The 13,889-nt window shown below is 38.7% G+C and overlaps 1 protein-coding gene across 3 annotated transcripts in view; it reads right to left on the minus strand.

Annotated features, from left to right (window-relative positions):
- The window catches only part of LOC114147831 (dedicator of cytokinesis protein 9), a 79,176-nt gene extending 69,471 nt beyond the window's left edge, over positions 1-9,705 (minus strand). For 2 of the 3 annotated variants that reach the window (XM_028022505.1, XM_028022508.1), the window contains exon 1: positions 9,388-9,705. In XM_028022505.1, coding sequence (XP_027878306.1) covers positions 9,388-9,504 — 117 coding nt within the window. In that variant the 5' untranslated portion in view covers positions 9,505-9,705. The remainder of the gene's footprint in view (positions 1-9,387) is intronic. The other variant, XM_028022503.1, reaches the window with a different exon arrangement.
- Between the last annotated feature and the right edge of the window lie 4,184 nt (positions 9,706-13,889).

Genomic DNA, 13,889 nt, shown 5'->3' on the forward strand with positions numbered 1-13,889 from the left:
AAGCATAAAAATAAACGACAAGACTGAATCAGATTTTACAGCTTGATGTGCGTTTTAAATCCCAGTTTCACAAATGTACTTTTTCTTTATTTTATTTACCTTTATACATGCAAAAAACCACTAGAAGCAATTTTTGTGGAAAGCGCAGAGGAATTAAAGACAGAAAAGTAAAAACAAGAAATCTGTAAGGGGAAAGTATTATACCCAAAAATGGCAACAAAATTAAGAATATAATAGTTATCGATTTGAAAATATTAGCATCAGCATATAGTTTATGTAAAGTGCTACAGCCAAAATAAGCATCAGTGCGTCTTTTATTTAGAAATAAAACTATTATTAATTCTGCTACTAAAGTACTATTTATATTGTTGGAGAGTTTTATCGCTCTAATTGCACTATTTTGAGAGTGAGAGAACACAAGTGTGAGCAGTGACAATGTTAGCTCCATAAGGACTCAGTTTATTGCTAAATTAGGCTGCATTACTGTAGCTGTGGGTGCATGTGGGTCAATTTGTCGCTGTGCCACAGCAAAGCTTATTCACACAGAGTCAACACTGAATGTACAGCTGAGTTTTGTGTAATTTATTACCAAATAGTACAGCACAATCTCTTAATGGGTCCATTGGCTACTAAAGAGGTCCCATGTATTATTAACCTACTTGCTCTCCTTTCTCAGCCCCCCTTTATATTTTAGTTTTGTTGAGTATCCATCAACCAGGACAGCAACAAATGCAGTTTATGCACACTTTGGTCCAAACACACAGAGGATTTTAAAGTGACAGGCAGACAGAGCTGGGAATAAGCAGGGAGGTCAAGCTGCTTAGGTCTCACACACTCAAGTATAATCTTCTGATGGATCAGTACTGTGACTTACAGTATGCAACACTCAATGCCTGCTCCAAAACACATGAAAAACAAGTTGGATGTTCCTTTACCTTTCAATGTAAAGATTTATTAACTTCATGCACACTGACTTGCCTGAGAATAAGTCCACAATTCCACCCTACCAAACAAAGAAGGGCAAATGGCACTGGTAACAATCAAATCTTTCCCTCCAAATGATAAACACACCTTTTGGGACATTTCCATATCATAGAAATGTTTGAACAAAAATACAATAACAAGACAACAACAGTGAGAAATATTGCAGTTTTCCATCCATCAAACATCGTACCTATGACCAAAAATGTATGGTTCTAGTTTGACCGACTGGTTGGAAACTTATACATTTCCACTCAGAGATCAAGGGGGACCAGCAAAAGCCTATAAAAAAAATAAAGAAAGATTTATTGAGAAAAGAAGAAGCAATGATGATCAAGTGTTCAGTATCAGAAGAAGTTTAAAACTGAAGTCATAGGAAATACAATAGGTATTAAAAAGAGGAAACAATGTTCTACAAACTATGTCAGCAAATCATGGAGAATGAGACAGGAAATCCATCATATTTCAGAAGTAAGAGTGACTTGAGCAGCAGGAAGCCAGATCAATTTACAAAGCAAATGGCTTTGTGTTAACATTCAGAGCTTTCCAATCTTTGTCAGTGAAACAGCCAAGGAATAAGAAAATGTCCCAGCCTGTTGGAAATCTCCATGATAAGGGAGGCTATATTTAGCATCTAAGAATACACAGAGACTGTTGCAAGATTTGCCGATGCCAGCGGCACAAGATGCTAATAAAAATGTCAAACAAATTACAAATCCATGCTTTACAATTATTTTAGGTAGTACATAATGTACCAGTAATATATTATTTGTGTTAGAGAAATTAATGAATAATTACATCTTTCTTTAAAAATATTAGGTGGTACGCAGAGATGGAGTGGTGACCAGAGTGTAACCCCAACTCTCACCCAATGGCCACTGGAGATAGCCACCACCGCCCATATGACACTATAGATATATGAATGGCTAGACTAACTACATTTATTCCCCAGATGTGATGTATATTTTGACAAAATATTTTTTGACATTTTCCCCTATGGACTTTGGCTTTTCTAATACAAATGTCATGAAATACTCCATATGCATTTTTATCCAAATAAGGACATTGGTATTTATTTGCTATTAATGCTTTATTGTTGGCAATTGACTATCATTCAAAATAAAAAATTTAAAACACTACCATTGCTATTTGGCTTCCATTTTTAAGTGTTTTCATTCCCTAACAAAACAAAAAAATATTGTCAGAACATTTCTAGTTTAATTTGTACAAATATATTAGTGTACTCCAACTGGAAGCAGCAAGTCAGAGCTTCTATGAAATTATGATTAATGCATCTCTATTTGTAGGCTAGTTGTGTTAAAATGTGACTCTTATGTGAATTTCAACACCTATTCATCTCCAGCAAAGCTGAATTTGAAGATGCACAATGCTAGAAATCTCCAAAAGAGATTAATAAAAAATTAAAAATTAAAAAAAAAAAAACATCTTCCACTGCTGTGTTGGGGATTTTTTTTTTCATCCATCAAGCCTCATTCTCACTACATTTACGAGGCTTACACTGTCGCCTGCACATTCACAGCATATAAGTTATGCAAGTTCTGGCAACTAACAGCTAATTGCATCACTCTCTCTCTCATAATGACACCCATCTGGTGTGGAGATCGCTCTATTCAGCAACAGAGCAGGAACACTGATGGTTTTAGGATGTTACAATCAGGCAGGGAGGCAGGGAGGCAGGGAGGCAGGGAGGCAGTTCGACGTATTGATTACAATTATGTAAGAACCCCTCTAGTTATTTAATGCATTTTACACATGAAACAACTACTTTAGATTTGTCATACTACAAAGCAGTCAATACAATGCTGAGAGTAACAGTGCAGACACTTAAAAAGTTGGCAAAGAAATAATTTTATACACACAACATTGGTAACTTTAATGGTGATGAGACCATCCAAAGTGACTCCCCACTGAGAAAAAAAACTAATTCAAAGCTGATGAGAGCTATTATGGTGCTAATAGTGCTTTTAGCAGGCCTGATGTGTGAACAAGCAGAGGGATGGTATGGCTGAGGGCTCAGGCCTATTGCACCTCTCTCTGCTCTCCACTCCAACAATAAACAATGAGGCTCTGACCCGCATGTGCCTTCACAAAAATGCACAAACTGTTAGGAGAAGGGTCGTATCCACTAGTGCTGTGTGAAAACCAGATATAGAAGATTATTCGTGTATGCTAAAGCTTGCGCAGCACTTGCGCTTCAAGCTGAAACATCATTGTGGTCTAGAGCCAAACAGACACAATCACTCCTTTATTAGCGTAAAACAGATCTTTCCAGTCCTACAGTGGCATTCACATGCTTCATGGAGGAATTAATTACAAGCTGCGTAGACAGCATCTTTGTTTCAAGTTACATTCTTTGTCAAGCTAGGACGTTTCAGCAAATACTAAAACTCCATGAATAAATATACCACAACAGAATACATTTCCAAGGATGTGTCTTTTAAATGAAATAAGGTCGAAGTTATTTATTTAGTACTGCAAACCTATTCAAACTATTTTAACATTTGTTTATTAAAATCATACACTTTTAGGTGCTAGACAAATGCACATTTGTTTATCATTTTTATTTAGTGCTCTTTACTCTGATACCCCTAAATAAAATCCAGTGCAACCAACTGATTCCAGAAGTCACTTAAAGGTTAAACAAATTCCATCTCACCTTTTAAACTCAGTAGTAGGTAAAATTGTACTGTGAAAAGCTAAGAGGCTTGTTAGAGAACTTAAGTGAAAAACAGCATTACAAAGACCAAAAAACACAGTGGATCGGTCAAGGATAAAGATGTGGAGAAGCATAAGCATGGTTAGTGAAATTGTGAAACAATATTCAAAGCCTTGAACAAGATGTCATCTGTAAACAGAGAAGTATAAAACAATTGCAAACCTGGGAGGACAACGCTGTTCATGTAAACTAACTGGAAGGAGGAACTTTATAGGAGATCATTAATCAGAGAAACAGATTCCTGATAACTTTGGAAGAGCTGCAAAGATCCATAGCTAAGGACGGAGAACTGACAGGACAATTATTACTGTTCTCTCTAGATCAGGGCTTTAGAGCAGAATAAGACAAAATTCATGAGATAAAGAAAGCCATAATAAGTTCAATCTGCAGCACCAAAAGAAAAGAAAGCAAAAATGTGGTAGAAGGTACTCTGGAAAGAAAACTAACACTGGACTTCACCCTAAACACGCTATCCTTCAGTTAATCATGTTCACAGCAGCATTATGCTGAAGAAATTAGTTTCTTTAGCAGGGACAGAAAAGCTGGTCAGCGTTGACGGGAAGAGAAACTGAACAAAAAACTTTGAGGTTGTGGAGTTTCACCTTCCAGAAAGTAGCCAACCATAGACACACATCCAGAGCAGTGAACTGAACGGTTTAGATAAAAGTACAGGTAAAAGCCAGTAAATTAGAATATTTTGAAAAACTTGATTTATTTCAGTAATTGCATTCAAAAGGTGTAACTTGTACATCATATTTATTCATTGCACACAGACTGATGCATTCAAATGTTTATTTCATTTAATTTTAATGATTTGAAGTGGCAACACATGAAAATCCAAAATTCCGTGTGTCACAAAATTAGAATATTACTTAAGGCTAATACAAAAAAGGGATTATTTAGAAATGTTGGCCAACTGAAAAGTATGAAAATGAAAAATATGAGCATGTACAATACTCAATACTTGGTTGGAGCTCCTTTTGCCTCAATTACTGCATTAATGCGGCGTGGCATGAGTTTCTGGCACTGCTCAGGTGTTATGAGAGCCCAGGTTGCTCTGATAGTGGCCTTCAACTCTTCTGCGTTTTTGGGTCTGGCATTCTGCATCTTCCTTTTCACAATACCCCACAGATTTTCTATGGGGCTAAGGTCAGGGGAGTTGGCTGGCCAATTTAGAACAGAAATACCATGGTCCGTAAACCAGGCACGGGTAGATTTTGCGCTGTGTGCAGGCGCCAAGTCCTGTTGGAACCTGAAATCTCCATCTCCATAGAGCAGGTCAGCAGCAGGAAGCATGAAGTGCTCTAAAACTTGCTGGTAGACGGCTGCATTGACCCTGGATCTAAGGAAACAGAGTGGACCGACACCAGCAGATGACATGGCACCCCAAACCATCACTGATGGTGGAAACTTTACACTAGACTTCAGGCAACATGGATCCTGTGCCTCTCCTGTCTTCCTCTAGACTCTGGGACCTCGATTTCCAAAGGAAATGCAAAATTTGCTTTCGTCAGAAAACATGACCCAGGTGAGACGCTTTCCGCACTGTTTCTTGGTCAACAGTGGCTTGACACGAGGTATGCGGCAGTTGAAACCCATGTCTTTCAAGCGTCTCTTGGTGGTGGATCTTGAAGCACTGACTCCAGCAGCTGTCCACTCCTTGTGAATCTCCCCCACATTTTTGAATGGGTTTTTTTTCACAATCTTGACTAGGGCGCGGTGATCCCTATCGCTTGTACACTTTTTCTGACCACAGTTTTTCCTTCCCTTTGCCTCTCTATTAATGTGTTTGGACACAGAGCTCTGAGAACAGCCAGCCTCTTCAGCAATAACCTTTTGTGTCTTTCCCTCCTTGTGCAATGTGTCGATGGTCGCCTTTTGGACAGCTGTCAAATCTGAAGTCTTCCCCATGTTTGTGTAGGCTTCAGAACTGGACTGAGAGACCATTTAAAGCCCTTTGCAGGTGTTTTGAGTTAATCAGCTGATTAGTTTGTGGCACCAGGTGTCTTCAAAATTTAACCCTTACACAATATTCTAATTTTGTGACACACGGAATTTTGGATTTTCATTTGTTGCCACTTCAAATCATCAAAATTAAATGAAATAAACATTTGAATGCATCAGTCTGTGTGCAATGAATAAATATGATGTACAAGTTACACCTTTTGAATGCAATTACTGAAATAAATCAAGTTTTTCAAAATATTCTAATTTACTGGCTTTTACCTGTATATTCATTTGTTGTAATCATCCAGTCAAATCCAGATATAATCTGCATCTAGGCTTGAAAAGTGTCATTTACATATACTCTCCATCCAATCTGACTGAGACTGAGCTTAGTTCCTTTGAATATATTCAAAGGAACTAAATACAAAGGCATACCACTAACCATGAATCATTCCACTTATGCTCTCCTTTATGTTGGTCTTTCAAATAAAATTCGTATAAAATACAGTGAAGTTTGTAACTGTGACAAGACAGGTATAAATATTTTTGAAAAGTCTGCAGCTAAAGAACCTTTAAATTAAAATCACTGGCCAGTTGTAAAGTATCTCCTTGTGTGTTCATCATCATTTTAACTTATGTGTTCCTGCTCACAAAACCACGTTTCTACAAGTTGCTCTCGACCTCCGGAGGCATTTTGATTTCCCAACATGCATTCTTGAATCCAGTGTCGATCTCCTCCCTCAGGCGTCCCCTGGCTGTGCACCAGAGTGAGAATGAATAAATAATATGAAGGTGTGGTTGGATGTCTGGGATCCTGACTCAGGATTCCATTTCCCTGACAAGAGAGCTTGGATGGTGTCTGTTTCGAGTTGCCTGGCAACTTTTTCCATGAAAGCAGGAACAATCAGGTAGAAAGGAGCACCAAACTCGGACACAACAAAAGGGGTCAGATCTACTTTCCTTGGGGTATGAATGAACCAAGAAGGAGGTGTGCTACAGGTGGCCCTGATGTTGGAAGTCAGAGAGGACAGACAAATAAACCAATCATTTATCAGCACTACTAATGGCATTATATGACACAGAAGCCTCACAGCTACATCTGTAAATGGTTATTTTGAATCTCAGTGCATCTCCATTAAAGGGGTGGCCCCTGACATAAGAGCTTCAAACATGTACTGACTCTGTGCAAGCGCTCTATGAGATGAGATGCAAATTTATATGAGTTGTTAGAACTGATCACGTAACAAGTAATATCATGACTGACTCCTCTTAGTTTATGGAGGACCAAAAGTGACACAATTCAATAATTTCTTTAGTAATATGCCATTAATTTAAGAATTACTTAAATATACAACACATTTGATGACAATTAGTTTAATAAAGAAAACTAATATAATTGTTTCAATTAAAGGTTTTTCGTTGTTTTATGGATGCGACTCCAACACGTCTCTAAAGCATTTTATCATTCAGCGCTACGTGGCAGAGTCAGTGGGTGGGGCTACTACTACTACTGTAAATATACCTGATCAGAAACTGACTAGTCAACGTACAGACGCTATGACTTGAATGGAACTCTGTTTAACTTGCTGTGGGTTTCAGCATAGTAAAAGCAGAAAAACTGTAAACAAATATGTTTTTGTTTGTCTTAGTTGCTTACATCATGTCAGACAAGGTAAACAATAAAATAATATTGCCACTTCCTATCAGAGCACCAGATTGTTTCCTTGAATCAATCTATATATATATATTTTTTTTTTTTTTGCCCTTTTAGAAAGAGTAAAATTGCATTCTTCCATATGTTATGTGTGCCCTGTTATTTCATATTACCTTTTGAAATAGATTCTGAGTATTGGTGTAAAGTAGGATGCATGAGCTTGAGTGAAGTCACAGACTTTGCTGTCTTTAATTCAAAATATTTTACTGCAATGTCATCATGACAAGTGAACACCTAAAATCACAAAGCTGCTATTGTCTCAAACACTTCAGAAGTTTCACTGACTCTTAATTCAAATAGCAGATAATTTTCCTTAAAAGAAAGCACAAACCATTAGAGTGTGAATACATTTACGTTACACTAAATTTATTCACCAGCTCCATAAATAAATGCTTGGGTCCTGGTGATTGTTTCAGTTTTTCTATCTATGCACCGAAACACAAGACAAATGGAAATAATTGAATTATAAAAACATTTTTTATATAAATATAATTTCATATAATTTATCAAAAATGCTTTCACATTTTATATTATATCATTACTATCATGTGTGTAAATATGTATTTATTTGTGCTATTCTTTTAAATATATCATACATGTGTAGCCCGGGAAATACGTAGCCTCACACTACACAATAACTTCTTAATGTGCAGTATGTTTTATTTCCAGTTGAGACAGATGAAACAAAACTGTCTTGTTTCTTACTTTTGCTCAGAAATCAGAACATATGTGTACCAAACATTAGGTAACTACTGCTGAAATATGGCAATCTCTAAAATAACAGAGAGAATGCACAAAAAAGAAAATACAATATATATTTTTATAAAGACATATAAATTATATAATATATTTATATATTATATAAAGACAAGAAAAGAAATACGGCAGTGGCCTCTGGTTGCACAAACAAAATACAGAGAACTGCATTACACCACACTGATTTAGAGCATATGTAATTGTGATATGACTTATTTTATCAACACTTACATTCCACAGTAACATCTCAGTTCACTCTTAATACTGGAGCACATCGATGATCAGACATCTTATTGTCAAGTGCAGGAAATGGCCGCCCTGCACTGCACATACAGGTTCCCTGAACCATCCATTTTAGAAACACACCATCTCATTAAAATACTGACTGCTTATCACACAAATGAGAATGTACCGACATATTTCAACAAGTGATGTATGTATTTACCAATTTTCTGCCAAATTTATCTCCCGCAGATAAAACACGTACAGTTCACATCCACGTTCAACACGTAGCATAGCAACACAGGAAGACAACAAGATGCATTTCCTGCCCTGTCTTGCGAAACAGCAATCACCTTGAAACACTGCTCTCTGGTGGTCAAAATGTGCAGCACCCGAGACCAAATACCTGCGCATATTTAAATGTGAAAAACAAATAAAATTACATAACTGAACCAAAATAATTCAATAGCATTGCTACTGTAATTTAAAAGAAAACCAACACTTTGAAACAGTACACTCATTCAACCAAACTTTACCACCCTGCAACACATGCATACATAATTATTTAATGTATTATTTATCTAATGACTTGTGGCACCTTTGGACTTCCATACCCTACACTCCAGCTGGTGCACGAAAGTGAAGATTTCCAACACCCACATTGTGCTTTAAATGTTCTTCATGAACTGACTAGGAGCTGATCTTTTTTCCCCAGTACAGTGAGTCATGAAAGCTTTTGCTTTCTTTTTTGTATGTATTCTTAAAATCCATTTCTCTGGCATAGCAATCATCACTCATCCACTCCAAAACAAGCTCTGCGGCTCTCTGGTGTATACATGTCAGGGTCATTTACTCATTGTAAGACCTATTGCATTTTTCCATGACAGCTCGCTCTACCACCCAGCTGATCGCCCAGCCATTTCTTCAGCTGAATCTGTGCGTAAAAGACAAATTCGCAGTTTCCCAATCCACACTGGCACCACGAGAGAAGAGGGGGAGGATGGTGGAGTGGGTTAAGGTGTGTACTTACGACCAACACAGACGTTCTCACCACCTCGGAGACACTTTGCCTGAGTTCAGCAGCGGTGCCTGGTTTACTCAAACCTCGTGTAAATTTCCTGGTCTCCGGGTGCGCTGGGGTGGCCATCGTTACGCACCGTTTCGTATCAGCGACCCATCCAATCCAGGCGCAACGATCATCGACATTCAGAGGAAATCCATCCTCGGTTTATCCAGGTCGATCCCCACTCCCCCAACTACAAGCGCGCACCACGAGTTTGAAGTTGGCTCATGTTGATGTGGAGTTCCCGCCCACTGATTCAGCTTTCCTCAAAACAAAACCCTCAAGTTTTCCTACAGGTCAGCTCTGCCTTCCTCTGGAGCAGGATTTCATTGGACGTCCAGGACGTCAGCAAGGAGGATCTGCTCTTTACTCTGCAGGACCCCGCCCCTCCGGTGTAAAGGCCTTCCCACTGCTGGATGGGAACGCTGATGTCAGTCCTGGACTTTAGACGGCAGGCAGCAACAGGCAAGAGTTTGTGTATCCAGGTCAATGTTTTCTTCATCACGAAAAAAAAGGGAAAATGCCAAAAAGCTGTCTGTATTCTATTATTCAGTATTTCTGCTGCAGAAAAATTCCAGCAGCATTGAAAGGAATTAGGCTGACTTAAAATATTATGGAAAAATATTTACTTTTTAAGTATCATAAACAATGAGAACTAAAATTAGGAATTATCTAGTGCAGTTCACTTAACAAAACAAAATGTAGCTACTACCCAATTGGAGGCTTTGGATCAGACACTAACTTAAGTGTCACTAACCATATTTTGCTACAGTGTTTCAAATTCTCTTTCAAAAATACTATGACTCAAAATCAAATTAAATAAATTTAAACTCTTTAAATCAGCAATAGGCATATAGACATATTACCTCTATCAAAAGCCACCGTTTCTTTGGTTTCTTATATTACTGAGGTTAAGGCTTACAACTAATTGAAACCAACAATTAATTTCTTTAGAAAATATAAAAATTGCTTGTAGCAATTTTTGAAAATATGTTTTTTGCAGAAATTTAATTTCGTACAAAAGTAAGTCCATGTACTGGTACAGTACTTGGTTGGCTCTTCTTATCTATGTCCTAGTCTTTGTGTAGTGGCTTTTGAACCTCTGACTCCACCTGCAGTCCACATCTTGTAAATCGCCCTTCGAACTGTTAAATGGGCTTTGCTTCACAATCTACTTAAAGCCACAGCAACCATTGTTGGTAGCATCTGTTTGTACAGCAATTTTCCCTGCCACCCAACTTTTCAGAAAAGGCTAAAGCACCCTGTGAAAAGCCAACTCTTCAGGAATTACCTTTTATGGCTTATGAAGTACTAGTGACTGACGGCTAGACAAATGTCAAGCCGGCATATCATTCGCATGATTTTGTAAGCCGCAACGTACTATTTAAGTAGCCTGTTAAATGTATTTTTGATTAAACTTACAAAGATTTTGTTTGTTGAGTAATTGTATTTTCAAAATTTTCTTAGATGTAGCCATAATCATCAAAATTATTATTAAAAAAAGCTTAAAAATACCATTCTTTGAATAATGTCTCTGAATTTCACCTTTTACACAAATTGCTAAAATGATTTAACTGTTCAAGTATATTCAAATTTACTGAGGTTCACATGTGTCTGCAAAAAAGTATAATTTTTTAAAAAGATAAGTGCAAAAGAAAAGAGAGAGAAAGAGATGGATCTTGATTGTATGAAAACCATCCCACATGAAAGGTGAAATCCATGGCAGGGAGTGTTGTTGGAGAGAGTGAAGACTTTCCTGGGCCTTAATTACTTACATTTTCACAACAGATACAGTAAGAATTGGTCTATCTAAATTCTCCCTAGGTGAGACTGTCCTGTCTGTTTCTCTATCGCCTTGCAACAGACTGGCGACCTGTCCAATGTGCACCGAGACTCTTGCCCGGAACGTTAGCACCTCCCGACCCCTCTAAGGGACAAGGGTGTACAGAAAATGGATAGATCCAATGATCATTGCCTGGAAGATAAAATCCTTCTGTCAAATGTGTGGTCAATTAAAAAAATGCTAAACTAGGAAGGAGAGGTTACAGCACATCACTTTCATCAGGCATCTTCAGCATGCCTGTCACTATCTGTATCCTTGTAAATGTCCATGATCAGTATCTCAAACTTTCATCTTATGATCGTTGCCAGGAAGATAAAAACCCTTTGCCAAATGTGTGGTCATTAAAGAAATCCTAAACTAGGAAGGAGAGGTTACCAACACATCACTTCCATCAGGCATCTTCAGCATGCCTGTCCCTATCTGTATCCTTGTAAATGTCCATGATCAGTATCTCAAACTTTGATCTACTGATCATTGCCAGTGTAACAGAGTTACAAATGTGTTTCTTTGTTAAATTATTATTTCTTATTCATTTTATATTGAGAATTTGTGAATTTTATCTTATTCAGTTATTTTTATTTATTTTGTTGTTTTTGCCTGCGGGGGTCGCCCTTCTGCTCTCCGCCTCGTTTGTGTTTCCTGGGCTTCCGTAGTCTATTCCAGCCCTCGTAGCTCCTCTGCCCCCCCTTTTCCCTCAGAGCGTTGTTCTGCGCTGCTGTGGGTAAGTCAGAGGAAAGTTCGCTGCTGAGATATGTTTGTTTTTCTGTATGCATGTTGTTCTTGTTGAGGTCTTTACCATATGTTGTTTATTATGTTATTTATACTTTTTATCTCTGTTTATTTAACTCTGTCCCACTGTATTGTGTTGTTGTGGCCACCAGGTGGCGTTTTTCTCCTCTTGTTTTTAGTTTACGATTTTTGTGAGAAGATTTCTTTTTTTGTTATCTTTTGTTAACTAGGAAGGAGAGGTTACAGCACATCACTATCATCAGGCATCTTCAGCATGCCTGTCACTATCTGTATCCTTGTAAATGTCCATGATCAGTATCTCAAACTTTCATCTTATGATCGTTGCCAGGAAGATAAAAACCCTTCGCCAAATGTGTGGTCATTAAAGAAATCCTAAACTAGGAAGGGGAGGTTACCAGCACATTACTTCCATCAGGCATCTTCAGCATGCCTGTCCCTATCTGTATCCTTGTAAATGTCCATGAACAGTACTTCAAACTTTGATCTAATGATTGTTGCCAGGAAGATAAAAAGTCGTCGCCAAATGTGTGGTCATTAAAAAATCCTAAACTAGGCATCAGGCATCTTCAGCATGCCTGTCCCTATCTGTATCCTTGTAAATGTCCATGAAAAGTACCTCAAGGGTTCATCTACTGATCATTGCCAGGAAGATAAAATCCCTTCGCTGTCATGATGGGTTTAAGGTTTCTAGCCCACATGCAGAACACAAGACAGGAGAGTTGGAATCAGTTTAAATGATTTATTAAGATTACACAATTATCAGAATGTGGCAAAGTGGTGTGGTCCAGGGAATCAACAGTAACGGGCAGCAGTGGTTCACTGCGAGGGGAAAGAGCAGACTGGTGAGTTCAGGGGTCGTGGGAACATGGAAATCTCATAAAACACAGGTTGTTCTTACTTGTGGTAGTTGGATCTGAATCTTGGAAGGTAACTGAGTATGTCTAGGGTGTCAGCCTCTTAGTGGGTCCAGGAACAACGGAGGAGTGCGGCGGAGAACGGACAGGTAGGCTCGGGTGCAACGGAGACACAGAGGAGTGGTTCGACCGCCAGTTGTGGGATCCAGGAGATACTTGCAAAACAACGGAGAGGTGAGTATGGGAACTCGGGCAACCAGTGGATCCTTTCCACGGCGTCATGAGAGAGGTTTCTGAAACCAGGAAAACTGCCAGGATCTAGTCAGCGGGTCCAGAGTGTCAAAGGGATCACTTGAAGGCAACAGAGAAACACAAAGAGAATCACTGGAAGGCTCAAGGCAATGAGGAACACAGAGACAGGGCTCAAGGGTGCTCCGAGGTACCGTGACTGGCAAACACTCAGGCGACGCTGGACTGGCGGTCAACTCCTAAAGTATGCTCCGCTGATGAGGTTAATCAATGACGGCTGAGCATGATGATGACACCACCGCACTCCAACCGGAACCTGTCGCCATCTGGTGGTAAGAGGTGGAAAAGGCGCACAGGAAAACCCCACCAATAGAACCAGAGAACCTCGGAACATAACATTCGCCAAATGTGTGGTGATTGAAAAAATCCTAAACCAGGCATCAGGCATCTTCAGCATGATTGTCCCTATCTGCATGTCTTCATTAAAAAAATCCTGAACTAGGAAGGAGAGGTTACCAGCACATCACTTCCATCAGGCATCTTCAGCATGCCTGTCCCTATCTGTATCCTTGTAAATGTCCATGATCAGTATCTCAAACTTTGTTCTATTGATCATTGCCAGGAAGATAAAATCCCTTCGCCAAATGTGTGGTCATTGAAAAAATCCTAAATCAGGCATCTTCAGCATGATATTCCCTATCTGCATGTCTTCATTAAAAAAATCCTAAACTAGGAAGGAGAGGTTACCAGCACATCACTTCCATCAGGCATCT

Source organism: Xiphophorus couchianus, chromosome 7 (assembly GCF_001444195.1).
Source record: "Xiphophorus couchianus chromosome 7, X_couchianus-1.0, whole genome shotgun sequence".
NCBI lineage: Eukaryota > Metazoa > Chordata > Actinopteri > Cyprinodontiformes > Poeciliidae > Xiphophorus > Xiphophorus couchianus.